Genomic DNA, 14,504 nt, shown 5'->3' on the forward strand with positions numbered 1-14,504 from the left:
AAGCAGTATATAAATACTGAAACTCACAGGAATTCCCTTCATACTTTTGCCAAACTTTAAGATACTCCTACTAGTTGGTGTTTTGTTTGCTCCTAATCTTCTCCTGTTAGTTTGCTACTGATACACATAATACATATATATGTATACATAATGCAGCCCATACATTGTTCAAAACACTGCTCACACTGCAGTAAACAGCTGACACTGAGAGGAGACTCCAGACAGACTGTTGGAGGATGTTCTGCAGAGGCCGACTGTCTCATAACCTGATAGTTATGAATGACATATGAGTAACCTGATTACTGATTACATCCCTGGAAACATTAAATTAATAATACAAATTGCATTCAAGCAGGTGTGTCCTTAGTTTTGGTCTTGTAGGGGTCAGTTAGTCAGTAGATTTAAGAAAAGAATGCCAGTAATGAGCAACAGTACATTAGACATTCTTAGTCTTTCAAATATAAAACCAGATATTTACTCTACAGAGACAGCACAAGCTTAACTCTGGGTAATTATTACATTTCAGTTTGGTTCCCATGTTGACTTACCAAATTCTTCAAACTAGCATCATTCACCACCCCCCTCAGCTTCCTTTTATCTTTGCTTTAACTTTCCCATTAGACTTTGTGTCTCCTTTCTTCGAATGTGCCTCTGCTAGTTGTTACATTATACCTGCTGTAGGAGTTTACATGTAGGTGCATTGTAGGTGTGTGTAGGTCAGATTGGCAGCGGAGGCTATAGATGTGGGTGGATCAGTGAAGCCAGATTTGACTTGTTGAACCTTGGAGGTGTAGTTACACTTTACAGTAATCGAGAAAAAAAATTCACCCTCGATGTTGTTAACGTCTTCTAGCTGATGGAGCTGCAGTTGCTTTTGCACTTTTCTTTTCCTGTTGCTGCTTTTGTGGTTTTCTCAATCCTGATAATGCTTGCCAAAAATAGACAGCGTGAGGTTCAAATGAGATCCTGACAGTACTGCTAAAATTCATTGGCCCTTCAACCATAAAGGAAAATACAAATTATTTAAGCATGTATGTAGTTTCTGGGTTCATGGTCAAGTTGCCAAGGAGACATGAAGTGACCCAGTGTATGTGTATTAGTGATAGCTTATAGTAATAGTCACTCTGCAGTTTTGTGCACACTGATGGTTTCTAAAAGTTTTCCTGTCACATTTTGGATATTCGTTTGCCAATATATTCTGCACAGTGTTCCACCAGTTTTGTAGTACATCCCCTTTCTTACCTTTTCTTCTCAGTGATCAAACTCAATTAATTAGTAAAATGTCAAAATAAAAGTCCATTCTGGTTAAAGTGTTCATCCTCACCTGTTCATTCGAAATGATTAAACACAAGACTTTACTCTCTGAATCCAAAGAGGCCTTGCTGGAAGGCACAGTTAGGGTCGGATCAAAGCTCTGTCTGAGTTCTGGCGGAGGTTACGCCAGAACTGCCCAATGACAAGCTGCATCCACTCTGCAGCATTTTCTCCGAGTAATTTCCATTTCTTTGTACTGTCTGAGTCATTCTGCAGAAAACCCAACGAGTTCTTGCCAAGAGAAAATTTACTTTAAAATCCCGCTATTAAACTTTCCCAGTGAATCAGAGCTAAGATGGAGCAGCTGACAGCACTTGTGATGCTAGCCTTGCCAGCGTTTTTCCACTGCAGGGTGTTGGCCACTGGGCCAGCAGTGTTTCCTGCCTGAAGATTGTACAGTGAGCTCTTTGGCTGTACAGCTATGTCCTTGTAATGAAGATATGCACAATCTGAACAGTACGATGAATATATTATTGTTTGAAACAAACTTCACAGCTCTTTTAGCGCCCATTATGTTTTCAAGTTTTAATAAATGCATTGCATTCGCTGAGATAATATCCTCACTCATCAAAGTAGTAACAAGCACAGGCATTCAAATTTATGTGGCGTGCTTGTGCAAGATTACATTACATTCTTTTCAGGCCACTTTGTAAATACCGGGCTTTCAAGGTACAGAGTTAGACACACTTAAGGGACATTTGCTCAGGGAGGGTTTGCACACAGTGTTTACACTAGGAGGTGAAGAACAAACATGGCTGGCCTAATTTTTAGTCGGGTCATCCTGCTTCAGCCGAAGACAAGGCTCTGTGCGTCTCTGTAGATGGCTTCGCAAAGTAAATAAAGACTTGAAAGACTGTGGCTTACCACAGCATAATATTGGGTTGTTGTCATATCCATGCACACTCTCTTATAATACGCTCTTTATTTGTGAATCATAGCTTTGTAGATCGTGGAGGTAGTGCTGTTCCAGCGGTTCTGGGGGATTAAAAAAAAAAACAGCAACCGAACAGATCAAAAATCAAATTTGGGCCAACACCGTTGTGCCAGATTAAAGCTAAGCTAAACTAGACTAAACTGTCATCACAAACAAATTTAAGTTATTTATTTCAATACTGTAATCAGAGCATTTACAGTAATCACTCAAAATCAGCAAGAAGAGGCAAGTAGAAGCAGCTGTTTACAGTTTGCAGCGGTCTCTCTTCACTTCCCTGCTGTTTCCCGTCTGTCTTTGAATCCTTGCGATAGGGAAAGAATCTAATTAGAGTCAAAAATTTTGTTTACAAGCATGGAAAGTCAGCAGGCTAAGAAACCAAACTCAGTGGCGACTTTTGTCTGTGTTTCTATTGATCTCACTTTTCCCTTTTCGCTAATATTACAGCATACACTAACAGTAATTGCATCCAGTGCATCCAGAGTAGGCACACGTCTTAATAGTGCATTATATGGATATTTTAAAAAATGGGCAGAACTGAAGCTATGGATAACGTAATGATGAATGTATATAACTAAAAAAAATAGTCCTTTTTTTATTGTTTGCATTGTAAGTTTAGTTGTTCTGGCTTCTTAACCTAAAGCTTCGTTTTTCTGAAACAAACAGTTGCTGACAAACAGTCATGAATGGAAATTTGGTTGAAGTTCTGGAGGAGGTTTTCCTGATTGCAGGGAAACCATTGCTTTAAATCATCTTGTGCAGCTTGCTTCTGTCCTATTAATGCATAAATGCACACACAGACTCTCTCCTTCCTTCGGTGTCTCTCCGGACCTCAGAAAACAGCTGAACTTTGTTGCTCTGGGATTTGTGCTGCTAGACTCCCAGGAGTCATGTCATTGGTATTCCCAGTGTGTTTGTCGGTGTCCTGCCTCAACTCCCTCCTCTCAGCATGTGCACACTCCCTCCACACCATTTGAACATATGGCTCTGCTTTTCATCACATCAGTTGTTGCTTGTTTGGTTTTTCTTATCTGGTTTTTGCGCTCTTGGTTTTGTTACGGTCTGTAGAACAGAAATGGACAGAAGTGGTTTTTGAAAGGAACCATGCATATTTGCACACGGATGCAGTTTTCAGCTCACTTGGACTTACACAACAACAACAAAAACTATCACAGCTATTTGGCCCAAGTAGGTCGAGTCTGTTTCATAAGTAGTCATCTAGCGTTTAGTGTGCAGCAAGTTTTCTAACAGTGCAACTGAGAAAATCAATAATGAAATCCAGCTGAGGCAGAGAAAACAGAAGGTGCACTCATCGTATGAGAAAAGAGACAACTAGAAGATGCAAAATCATGCTAAGATTATATAAAATGCAACATTTTACAGATGGAGGCCCATCCAGGGGTGTAAAACAACAAAGGTGTTTATATATTTGATATTTCATTTCAAATGTAGTTTCCCTTCAACTAACAGATTTCTACAACTCAGCAAAAAACTCACTCAGAATTTAAGACTACTCACATATCTGGTTTGTTTTGTGGCACACAGTTGTGCGTGTGTGAGCTCTGTGCCTGCAAAGCTCAATTAGACAGTCTAGAATGCCCCCTACTGGTCAGGACTGGAAGTACAGTTTTGCAATGGCTGTCGGGGACTCTTCAGGTACTTGTTCGTATAAGTAGTGTGTAAACCTATAATGTTGTGGACAAAGCAGAGCTAAAATTCAGACACACAGTTTGTCACATATATAAATATTAAATATCCCCCCCCCCCCCCCCCCACACACACACACACACACACACACACACACACACACACACACACACACACACAGCTGGTTGAAATCTGTGGTTAGCATAAAAACATCTATGCCTGATCAGAGGAGTAGCTAATACAATGATTTATATTTCAACCAAATTACCAAACTATTCAAGCTCGCAAGCATAAGACACCAAGAAGTGTCCCTTTTATATGCTTTACAGAATGTCTTTTGGTCCCAGGTCTTGGCATACATAAGGCCAGAATATGAAATATTCAAAACATGACCTTTACCGTCTAAGGATTGGAAAAAAGTCTGGTGTAGAAGTTCAGCTTGCCGCAGATATTAAATTCAACTTCACTTGAATATTAGATGTGCAATCAGTGCATAACCATTCACTGGACTACAATTGTAGGTTCGCACAGCACTTAAATCGGTCTTATAGAGTTACACTAGCACTTTTCTTCTATTCTGTTTTTGTCATTGTAAAAATAGCCCATGTGAATTCAGGTCTGAGACTACAACCATTTTTATAGCAGTTAGAGCTGCTGCTCTTTTAGGGCTAAAGTGCCCACCAGCTATTATGTCAGGAAGAAGAAGAGATGTATTCATTTCCATTGCATTTTCTTCTGTTCAAGAAATGAAAAGAAATTGAAATAGAGGTTTACCTACAGACTGCAATTCTACTGCAGAGTGCATCTATATTAGAATGCACTCAATAGCAAAGATGTTCTTTGAAGATACTTATTCAACACATCTTGACTGGATTTCTGAGGAAGCCGAAGGTTGCCGGTTTAGGATCGCTCAATATCTTCCCACACTTCAAGTTTCTCCTGGAAACGTCTGACGCTCTTGTGAAGTGTGCTCTATCTCCCAGCATGTTCTACAGCAGCTTGCTCATCACTCATCAAACTTCACACCCCATTATCATCACTCGACGCCCAGATCCTCCACCACAGGTGCTGAGAATACAATACACCATCATTGAAGTGTTATATGCTCTTTTCAAAGATCCTTTTGAGTCTGTTGTGATGTGCACAATGTGGTTTATTCTGTAAAAGTCCAGTGGAAAATTGTGCTGTGTTTTTACCTTCTTCTTGGAGCATCTCGACATTTGCAACAGCTGCTATACTAACCCAACAGTGTCAATCCCTTATTGATTTTATTCATTTATCCCTCCTAATCCTGCCAATCTGTATAACATTCAGAGTTAAAACACCGGGTTTAGCAGTTCTGTCTTGCATTCTTAACACACTGGCTTAGCGCCTTCTTTTCCAGGTCAAAGATCATTTAGCTTTGTCAGCCCACGGTTGCAGTGTGACTGACAGGGCCACATGGGGAGACAGCTCCGATCTCCAGGGTATGAGGTTTAACAAAGCAGGCAGGCATCCATCCCTATCTCTGCGGGGACGCTAGATACATTGTGTGTCGATAAACATACTCTGTGTACATCTGATTGTGTGCAGGGAGGTGTATATTTATGTGAGCATGTGAGTCTGTGTGTGCACTGTACTGCAGCCCAGATCTGGCAGTGCTCCAATGCTCAAAGCTAATGGAGTACTAATGTCTCTGGTGTGCCCTTGTTTACCGAATAGCTAAATACAGAAGGGAGAGAAGAGAACCTTCGCCCACTTAAGCATGACACAGTTCGCAAATTAGAATCACCGTTCTCATAACACTTCCTGCATTTGCTCCCATTATGGCTCGGATCCATAAATAATCCTCACAGGCTGCGCCTCGCTGGTTGATCTTGACCTGCAGGTGTTCACCTGTTGATTAAATGAGAGCAACTGTTCCTTATGCTCAGGGCTGTTTGTGCTGTTGTTATCAAGTTACATATGAAAGGAAATATTAATGAATATTGGATGGATACTAGGTTGCACTTATGCTAACCTTATATAGGTTTTATTTAGATATTTTATTTGGTCTTTAAAAAAAGTGATACGCCAGTACTGTGCAGTGTTAGCACTGTTAGCCTCACATGATAAAGGTCCTGGGTTCAAATCCATCAACCAGCTGGGACCTTTCTGTACTTGCATGGGGTTAGGTTAATCGGTGATTCTAAACTGGCTGTAGGCATGACTGGCTGTCTGTGTCTTTGTGTTAACCCCACACTAGAGGGCTGTATTCCACCTAATGCCCTGTGAAAGCTGGGACAGGCTCCTGTCCCCCTGCAACCCTGAATAAGTGGAATAAGTGGTAAATGGCCTGTATTTGTATAGCGCTTTACTAGTCCCTAAGGACCCCAAAGCGCTTTACACATTCAGTCATCCACCCATTCACACATACATTCACACACTGACACATAAGACGGATGGATGGACAAATGTGTCAATCTTTTGTTTGTATCCTTCATCGTTTTCAGTGACTGAAGCCAGAAACCTCATTCCCATGGACCCCAACGGGCTGTCTGATCCATATGTGAAGCTCAAGATCGTACCAGATCCCAAAAATGAGACCAAGCAGAAGACCAAAACGATCCGCTCCAGCCTCAACCCCAAATGGAACGAGACGTTCACTTTGTGAGTACACGGGTCCATCTTCAGCCTCTGGCCCACTCTAGGCTGTAGTATGGCACAGATTATAAATTAACAGAGGATAAGGGGGAAAAAAAGCTAAATGTATTTAATGTTTAAAGTACTATTAGTATAAGTAGTAGTAGTATTAAGAACGACCAGAGCCTCTCGCCATAAGAACAGTTTCTTCCCCTCTGCTGTTGGACACATGAACAATAACCATATGACTGTTCCCACCACTAACACATGACCCTACGCTGTGTTCACTGCATCATTCCATGTTTGGCACTGATCACCACCTGCACTCATGTATATATCTTTCTACGTAGCACTCTTAATTCTTATTCTCATGTATATATCTCATGTATAGCTCATGCACATATCTTTCTACGTAGCACTTTTAATTCTTATCCCTACTTTTATTTTTTCATGTCTATTTAAGTGCTATTTATGACACTATGTTTGCACTGAAGCACCGCAGCAATTTCCTAATGTTGTAAACCTGCTCAACATTTGGCAATAAACCCCTTTCTGATTCTGATTCTGATTCTGACTCTGTAAGCAAATGTGTTATTTTTTATTAACCATAATGTGCTGTACAGCAAGCTGAGGAATACAGATAAAGACCGCAGACTATCAGTAGAAGTGTGGGACTGGGATCGGACCACGAGGAATGACTTCATGGGAGCCCTTTCCTTTGGCGTGTCAGAGCTCATGAAGGCTCCAGTCTGTGGATGGTAATGCTGACTTGTTGAATGCCCAGTTACTGTTGATCTGTATTTATAGTTTAGAATGACAGAGTATTGATTGATGTAACGAATGAAATAACTTTTATGTTACTCTTTGTATTTACACTGTTATTTTAAGTAAAAAAAACAACTGTAGAGTCAGAAATATCAGTAGTTTAAGCTCTCATCAGTTGCTCCTTGGTACCCAGTAAATGCTTTATATCATCCAGGTTTTAACAAACACAACATCTTCTGATGTAAACAGAATGCTTGGATAAGCTTGTCTTTGTTTCTTCCCCTCACTTCCTGTCATGTCATGTCTCTCCTCTCAGGTATAAGTTATTGTGCCAGGAGGAGGGGGAGTACTACAATGTTCCCATCTCAGAGGAGGATGATGGTAATGAGGAACTGAGGCAGAAATTTGAGGTGAGGATTGTATTAACATAATCAAAGCTGCGCGATCTTTTCTTTTGCAGTATCTTCAAACTGCATGGCACAAAGACAGAAGCATTTATTACACGCTTCAGACTGAGGTGGATCGATCTGATCCTGCCACCCTGTCCAGCAGAATTATCGAACTGTCACATGCTCTCCTGGACTGCAGATAACCGTGTGACAGCTGCAGCTTTCACAGAGCTCCTCGGCGTGCCCTCTTTGAATTCTGAGGCTTCACTTCTACTTTACATTTTTTGCGTGTTTGTGGATAATTGTTGTTATTACATTCCAGCCAGAACCAAACAGAAAGGGGGATCAGCTTTAGTGACTGTGCTCAATAGCATGTTAAAAGGATGAGGAGAATAATCAGCTCCTCCTACTTTGCAGTAATGTTTAAGCACACATTGTGTTAAAAAAAGATGTTATTTGATACAATTTCATGTTCTTCTTGTTCGAACCTGTGTGCGTCTGGCCTTCTTGGAGTGAATTATTTCACCTGGTATTCTGTGTCACAGTGTGCAATGAAAGCCCAGGTCTCTAGAAGATGTGTTTAAGGTTACTTTCCACGACCTTTCTGCGACACATGGTTGAGAATAAAGGGGGTGGATAGAATGAGAAAGAATAGAAAGTTGGGCTGGGACTGACAGCCAATTCTTAGCTGACCGAAAAAAGCAAACAAACCTCATGCTCGTTAATCTGGATTCAATATGAAGCTCGATCATTGTCTGGAGTTTTATATATGTGTGCATATTTTTAAGTATATGGAAACACTTAGAAACACGTTTTCCATATTAAAGTAAGCTTTGCCATAAAAATCATTTCCTGTTCAACTTTTTGCAGCTTTACAAAATGCGTTCATTACATTAAAGGAGAAGCTGCCCTGTGTAACGACACAGTAACAGAAATACATTCTGAAATATATCCAGGCAATGAGAAAAAAGGTGATGATGATTAAAAAAAAAGAGAGAAAAGAGGTGAAGAAAACAAATTTGGCCTGAAGTCAGAGGGTGACAGTGCAGTTGTGTTGCGTTTGTCTCGATAACAGGAACAAAGACCAGTAGCGAGCATGTTCCTCACAGTGCGTGACACGAAAATGTGGTGATTTTTCTCTCACACACAGAAGCTACAGTAGTGTACTGTGCAAATGTGCAGTGCATAAACGGAACAGGTATTTTCAACATTGTTCTAGTTTTTCACATCGTTTAAATTGCCTTTAAGAGAAGCCCAGTGCAGTCATCATATCTCTCTCATGGAGCTCCGAAGTAATTGTCTGGCATCTGTAGATGTAATGTTTCATCCACTTGACTTTAATGAATGTTTTTTTTTAGTTTTTTTATGGCCTGAGAACTCCTCTCCCTTCTCTCCCCTCTTCATAAACCCCTCTGTGGTTCTCTCCCTTTTTTCCCTTAGCTTCCTGCTCCCTCCTGTGTGCTTGGTGAGACTTACACTGTACAAATGCTTCTTCACCCTATGTCACAGTGTCATATTTAATGCAAGAGTTTCTCTCTTCCTTTCTCCACGTCTTGCCCCTGCTCTCAGGACTGCCAAATTAATTTTAATCTAAAGGTAGCCCTCTCCGCTCCTCGACCCTTCTCTCCTCTCCTTCTCCTCTTTTGTCTCGTCTTGCTGTGGTGACATGTTCCTCCACTTCTCCTCGTCTCTGATCATTTGTATGTGGTGCCGCGCTACTACAAATTGATCCAGTTTACTAACAATTTGTACATTTTGGCTTGGATAAAAAAAAAAATTCAAATCAAAAAATGATAATTTTATAAATGAATGAAATAAGCCCGATGGATATTTAGTAACTCCCCATTTTTGTGAAAGTACAGCTCTTCCTCGTTTTCACGGCTCGCATTTTCTCAGAGTTTGACAAAGGATTGTTAGTAAATCCTGATTTACTGCTTACAGTTCATAGCTTTACATGTGTCTGCATGTGCGTCTTTGTGTTGTGCGCCCGTCTTGTCTGTGTACGCTTCATGTTGTGTGCTTATGTCGATGTCAACTGAAGTATAACCCGTAGCTAGTTTCTTTTCTCATCTCACAGCTGAACATTTGTCTGTAAGCGTCTGCTTCTTGAACCTGCAAACATCTCAGTGTAAACCTAGATAAACTTCAGTCTAAGGCATAACTACATGGATGGAAATATTGCATATTTGATATACTGTATGAATAGAGAAATAAACCAGATGCAAACACTAGATGTCAGCATTGACCTGAGTACATGGCGGGTAATTGTTCCTGCTCTTTTATGTGTGTCTGTGTGTGTGTATAAGCACTTATCCCTCTCACCTTAACGTTTTTTTAGTCTCCATGGTTAAATCAAAAGTTGTTTTTAAAACATAATTCATGAAGTCACCTCTGGGGGTGACTGCTTTATCAGAAATATAATAGAGATCAGGTAATTATTTTGACTGTTCTCGCTGGTTTCTTTCTGTGAAGCTGCAATTTTGAACTTGTACATGTCTGTAAACTCTAACTGGAGCCCCGTGGACTAAGTTTGCTGATCGAAAGGCTCGACCACACGATTTAGTGTCATATTATGAATGCTGTATCTTCATTCATATTCTCTGTGTTTGTCTGCGTGTACGAGCCTCACTATTGGCCCTCAACTACCTGTTCATACAAGTCAGCTGTTGTGGTGTGCGCCTGTACACAAGTGTACTAAGTGAGTTAGACCTTTTGGCTCCCTTTTCCCTGTGGTTTCAGGACCAAGCAGTTGTGGAAGACTCTGATCAGGTGCGTCTAAAAGGAAGGAAGGAAGTAAGGCTGCTGCTTGCTTGGCCCGGCCAGGCTTGTTTCTGTGGCTAAAGCTTACAGGTGTGCTGTGATCTGGTGCGGTCTGCTCAGCTTTCTTACTGCTCTCCTAGTTTAAGAGCAGGCAACGGTAGCTTTCATTAACCAAACTGCAGCTGCTCAGCACTGCTAGAAAGTATTTTAATATTCAGTGTATTTTACTTGAATGTTATAGAGATAAATGGGTGAATTTATCAGGTATCTATGGTGTGGGATAACACTAAGTTCTTCCTGTTTTCCTGTTTTTTAAGAGGAAAAATATTGTAATGGCCTGGAAACCTTTCAGCCCCACACAAGTTGGTCTTCCTGTTTCATGTATATAGTATATTCTTATGCTTCACTGGGAAAAATAAAAGAAGATTTATCTCCTGTAGCAGAAGAAAACAAACTTCTTTGTGCAGCATGAAGATTTAGGTAATAACTAGGATGTTGGGGAGAGCATGATTTTTGCCTTGGCTAAGAGTGAATATGAAGCCGGTGTGAGGTGTGTTTTGTGTAGATCTGCTTAGAGAAAGATATGAAGCGGGACGCTTCGTCAGATTGTTTTTAGTGTTCAGACTGCCACAGTAGTGTATTTTTCAGCATAGTGCACTGTAGTGTCTTGAAGCATTTGCACTGCTGAAAGATTGAGCATGACTTGGCATGAAGAGGTGCAAAGACGAGAATGTTTTTGTATTTTTACAGGTCAGAATTAGAAATATATTTTACACTGGACATGCATGTGAATGTTGAAGCCACGTGGTGGCATCCTTTCCTTCGGTGCAACAGCAGCCACGTAGAAATCGAGCGTTTTAAGGTCTGATTTCAATGTAGAGATTTTAAATGCTGTTTTTTTAGGTTTTACTTTGATCACTGATCTTAATGATTTAATACTTAAAATAAAATTTCTATGCCTAGCTTTGTGGATGCTATGTCTGGTTAAAATATGTTACAGTACTGTGTGAAAAGCTCAAGTCAATCTTCATTTCTATATATTTTGCAAGAAACATGGGAAATAGATGCAGGGATTTATTGAAACATGGATAATACATGAATATAAAAAGCAACACAGAGTCAGTTTTTGCTATGACTGCCTTTATGCTTCAACACAGCCTGAACACTCTTGTGCAAACTTTGTTTATGTAATTTCTATAAGTCGTCTTCAGGAATAGTTCTCCAGGCTTCTCGACGGACATTCAAAGCCCTTCTTTGGATGTTGGATGTTCTTTTGTTTTGCTATCTGTCAAGATGATCCCACACTGCTGCAGTAGTGCTGAGGTCTGGGCTCTGGGGAGACTAATCCATAACTAATAGTATACCATTATTGTATGCATTTCTATCCAGGTTTGTCTTTTACTGCTTTGGCAGTGTGTTTAGGATCATTGCTTTATTAAAAAATGAAGCTGTTGCCAGATGGTGAGTCAAACTCTAACAGTACTTTCTGCATTCGTAATTCCATCAGTTTTAACAAGACCGTCCTCCAACCATCTTCCTATTTCCCAACCTTAAGATTGACTTCTCTTCCAAAGAACTTTAAAAACTTTGAAAGACCCTCAGAAAGCCTGAAGAACTATTGCCCAAGACCATAAAAAATCACAAGAAAATTAAGGCTCCTCTGAAGCAAAAGGAAAAAGAACATGAGGGATAACTTGAGACTTTTACACACTACTGTAAATGAAACAATAGAAAATGATCATTGTTGATAACAGCAGTGTCATGCATTAGCTTTGCTATTGAATTTAATCAATGATGTTTATGATTAACTGATTCTCACAGCAAAAGCAGATGTGACAAACAATGCTTGCATGATTTTTTTGTTTTTTTTTTGTTTTTTTTCCAAATCCAACATTTCAGCTTTCTCGCTTTATGCTGACAACAACCACCAGCACTGTTTTACTTTGTTTAAATGATAGCAATTTGTTAATATAGCTAGAGTAATTTATTGGACAGTAATTGGACAAGAAGACAACTGCAAATCTCAATCGGGTTTATCGAGTCATTTTGTATTATAGGAGCTCCAAAAAGGCACATCAGTTTTGCTTGATCTCATTAATCTTGAATTGTGCCTGTCAGTCAGTGTATTCTGGCAGATAGTGAGCTAATGGCAAGTATAAGTTATACAGCAGGTAAACAGAAAAATCAATTAAGGATATTTTGTGTTATTTTAGTAAATGAATTGACACATATTGAATATTCATCTGTATGAAAATGGTTTTAGTGGTTGTAGACATAAATTTAAAAAATTGGCAAAAACGTGTGAATATGTTGTCTTCTCTGTGAGAAAAATCCACGATAAAGAAGCTTGAATATGTTCTGCCATTTTTTTATTTGCTTAAAAACAAGTTTTATGCATTTTATCAAGGTTAACATTTTAGGTATCCACGATCATTGTCTTTTCTGAATTGCACATTGCAGCCGCTTTAGGTTATATGCTTTTCTTATAACCATTTAACCTTCAGACACTTTATTTTTTTCTACTCCGAGTGTAGAAAGCCAAACTTGGTCCCACTAAGAAGGTGATCACTGAGACTGATGACAGCCACTCCAGCCAGCTCCCATCAAACAGCCTGAACCAGGTCAAACTCATCGACTTCAATTTCCTAGCTGTGTTGGGGAAGGGAAGCTTTGGCAAGGTGCGCGATATCCAAAGTTGGAAGAACAAAGTGCATTGTACTCTACATGGAAATGATTTTTACTTGGCCACCTTCTGTCTCTGCAAAGGTGATGCTAGCAGAGATGAAGACCACTGAGGAGCTGTATGCTATAAAGATTCTGAAGAAGGATGTGGTAATCCAGGATGATGATGTTGAATGTACCATGGTGGAGAAGAGAGTCCTGGCCCAGCAGGACAAACCGCCCTTCCTCACATACCTCCACTCGTGCTTCCAGACAGTGGTAGGTAAAAGGCTTCTGGATGTACCAGGATAACTCACTCGAGGTCAAGTCAGGTCAAATTAATTCAGCAAGCGGCTTTTAGCTAAACAGCTTAGTCATAAAGTGCTGGAGAAGGCAGCAAAGGACGTTTATGACAAGTCCAATTAAAAAAAAAGTGAAAGGGGAACAAAGTAACCCCAATTAAAGGGTGAGCTCTCTCTCTGTTTAAATAAGCAAAAGGCTTTGTTACAAAGGGTACCAAAGTTATCTTTGATACCCTTAATATCTCTTTTTTGTACTCAGTAAATGTAATGATCTAAAGAAATTGTAAAATGTTTTCAGTAAGTAGTGTTGTGAACTTGCATAAACTCTGCAAATCTATTATAGTCCATATGCAAAAGAAGTCGATGGCTTCCTTAATCTGAATGTCTCTTTGTTAAATCTGTAAATTGCAAATGAACGTCTACCAGCATCCAGACTCTGAGAGAGGCCGGGCTAAACTATAGCAGCTGATTAGAGCTGAACTGGCAGGCAAGGCAGAGGAAATAGGAAGAGACACAGCTTGGCATCACTCATAGCATATTCATGAATACACATACTCGCACACCCATTCGCGTACAGAGAATAACAAAAACACACTTACTCCTACACTTTTGTGACCTCTTTGTCTAGTTTCACATTTGCTGTGCAGACCTTTTCCTGCGATGCCCGTACTCGAACATTTTCTTTATGTGAATGTTTTAAATTTGGGAAATAGTCCAAATGTTTTAAATATGTCCATTTTCTTGAAACTGATCAGTGTTTGAGTTGTTTTTTAAACAGAAAATCTTTACACTTAGATAATGTTTCATTTGATTTGACTGTTTCCCTAAAATACATTCAGGTTAATAAAAATAAAAATAGTGACACCAATCGTGAAATGGCCCGATTGAGTTTTCTGTGATCCTCAAGATATTTCTGTTAAAGAAAATCATACCTGCATCACAAAAAAGGACTACTTCTTATTCTAATTGTTATTGCTATTACGTTATTTATTTTACACATTAAATAACCAGAGATAAAATAAATGATAAAAACAGATTTACTTCATTTTTTGCCCAGTTTCATAAATCTGCACAGCAGCTGTCTTTTTAAAACATAATTAGCTTAAATGCACGAGTTCCACACAGTGTTCTGCT

At 39.7% G+C, this 14,504-nt stretch overlaps 1 protein-coding gene across 4 annotated transcripts in view; it reads left to right on the top strand.

Moving 5' to 3' along the window:
• prkcaa (protein kinase C, alpha, a) overlaps positions 1 to 14,504 on the top strand; it is a 153,396-nt gene that overhangs the window by 101,575 nt on the left and 37,317 nt on the right. For 2 of the 4 annotated variants that reach the window (XM_085459821.1, XM_085459824.1), the window contains 6 exons: positions 6,364 to 6,520; positions 7,117 to 7,251; positions 7,575 to 7,668; positions 10,387 to 10,416; positions 12,942 to 13,085; positions 13,174 to 13,347. In XM_085459821.1, the coding sequence (XP_085315947.1) occupies positions 6,364 to 6,520; positions 7,117 to 7,251; positions 7,575 to 7,668; positions 10,387 to 10,416; positions 12,942 to 13,085; positions 13,174 to 13,347 (734 nt within the window). Of the gene's footprint in view, positions 1 to 6,363; positions 6,521 to 7,116; positions 7,252 to 7,574; positions 7,669 to 9,216; positions 9,244 to 10,386; positions 10,417 to 12,941; positions 13,086 to 13,173; positions 13,348 to 14,504 lie in introns of all 4 variants that reach the window. The other 2 variants (XM_085459822.1, XM_085459823.1) reach the window with 2 other exon arrangements.

The sequence above is a fragment of the Copadichromis virginalis genome, linkage group LG6, assembly GCF_057382275.1.
Source record: "Copadichromis virginalis isolate Kocher_CV1m ecotype Utaka linkage group LG6, C_Virginalis_male_GT1.1, whole genome shotgun sequence".
Taxonomy (NCBI): domain Eukaryota; kingdom Metazoa; phylum Chordata; class Actinopteri; order Cichliformes; family Cichlidae; genus Copadichromis; species Copadichromis virginalis.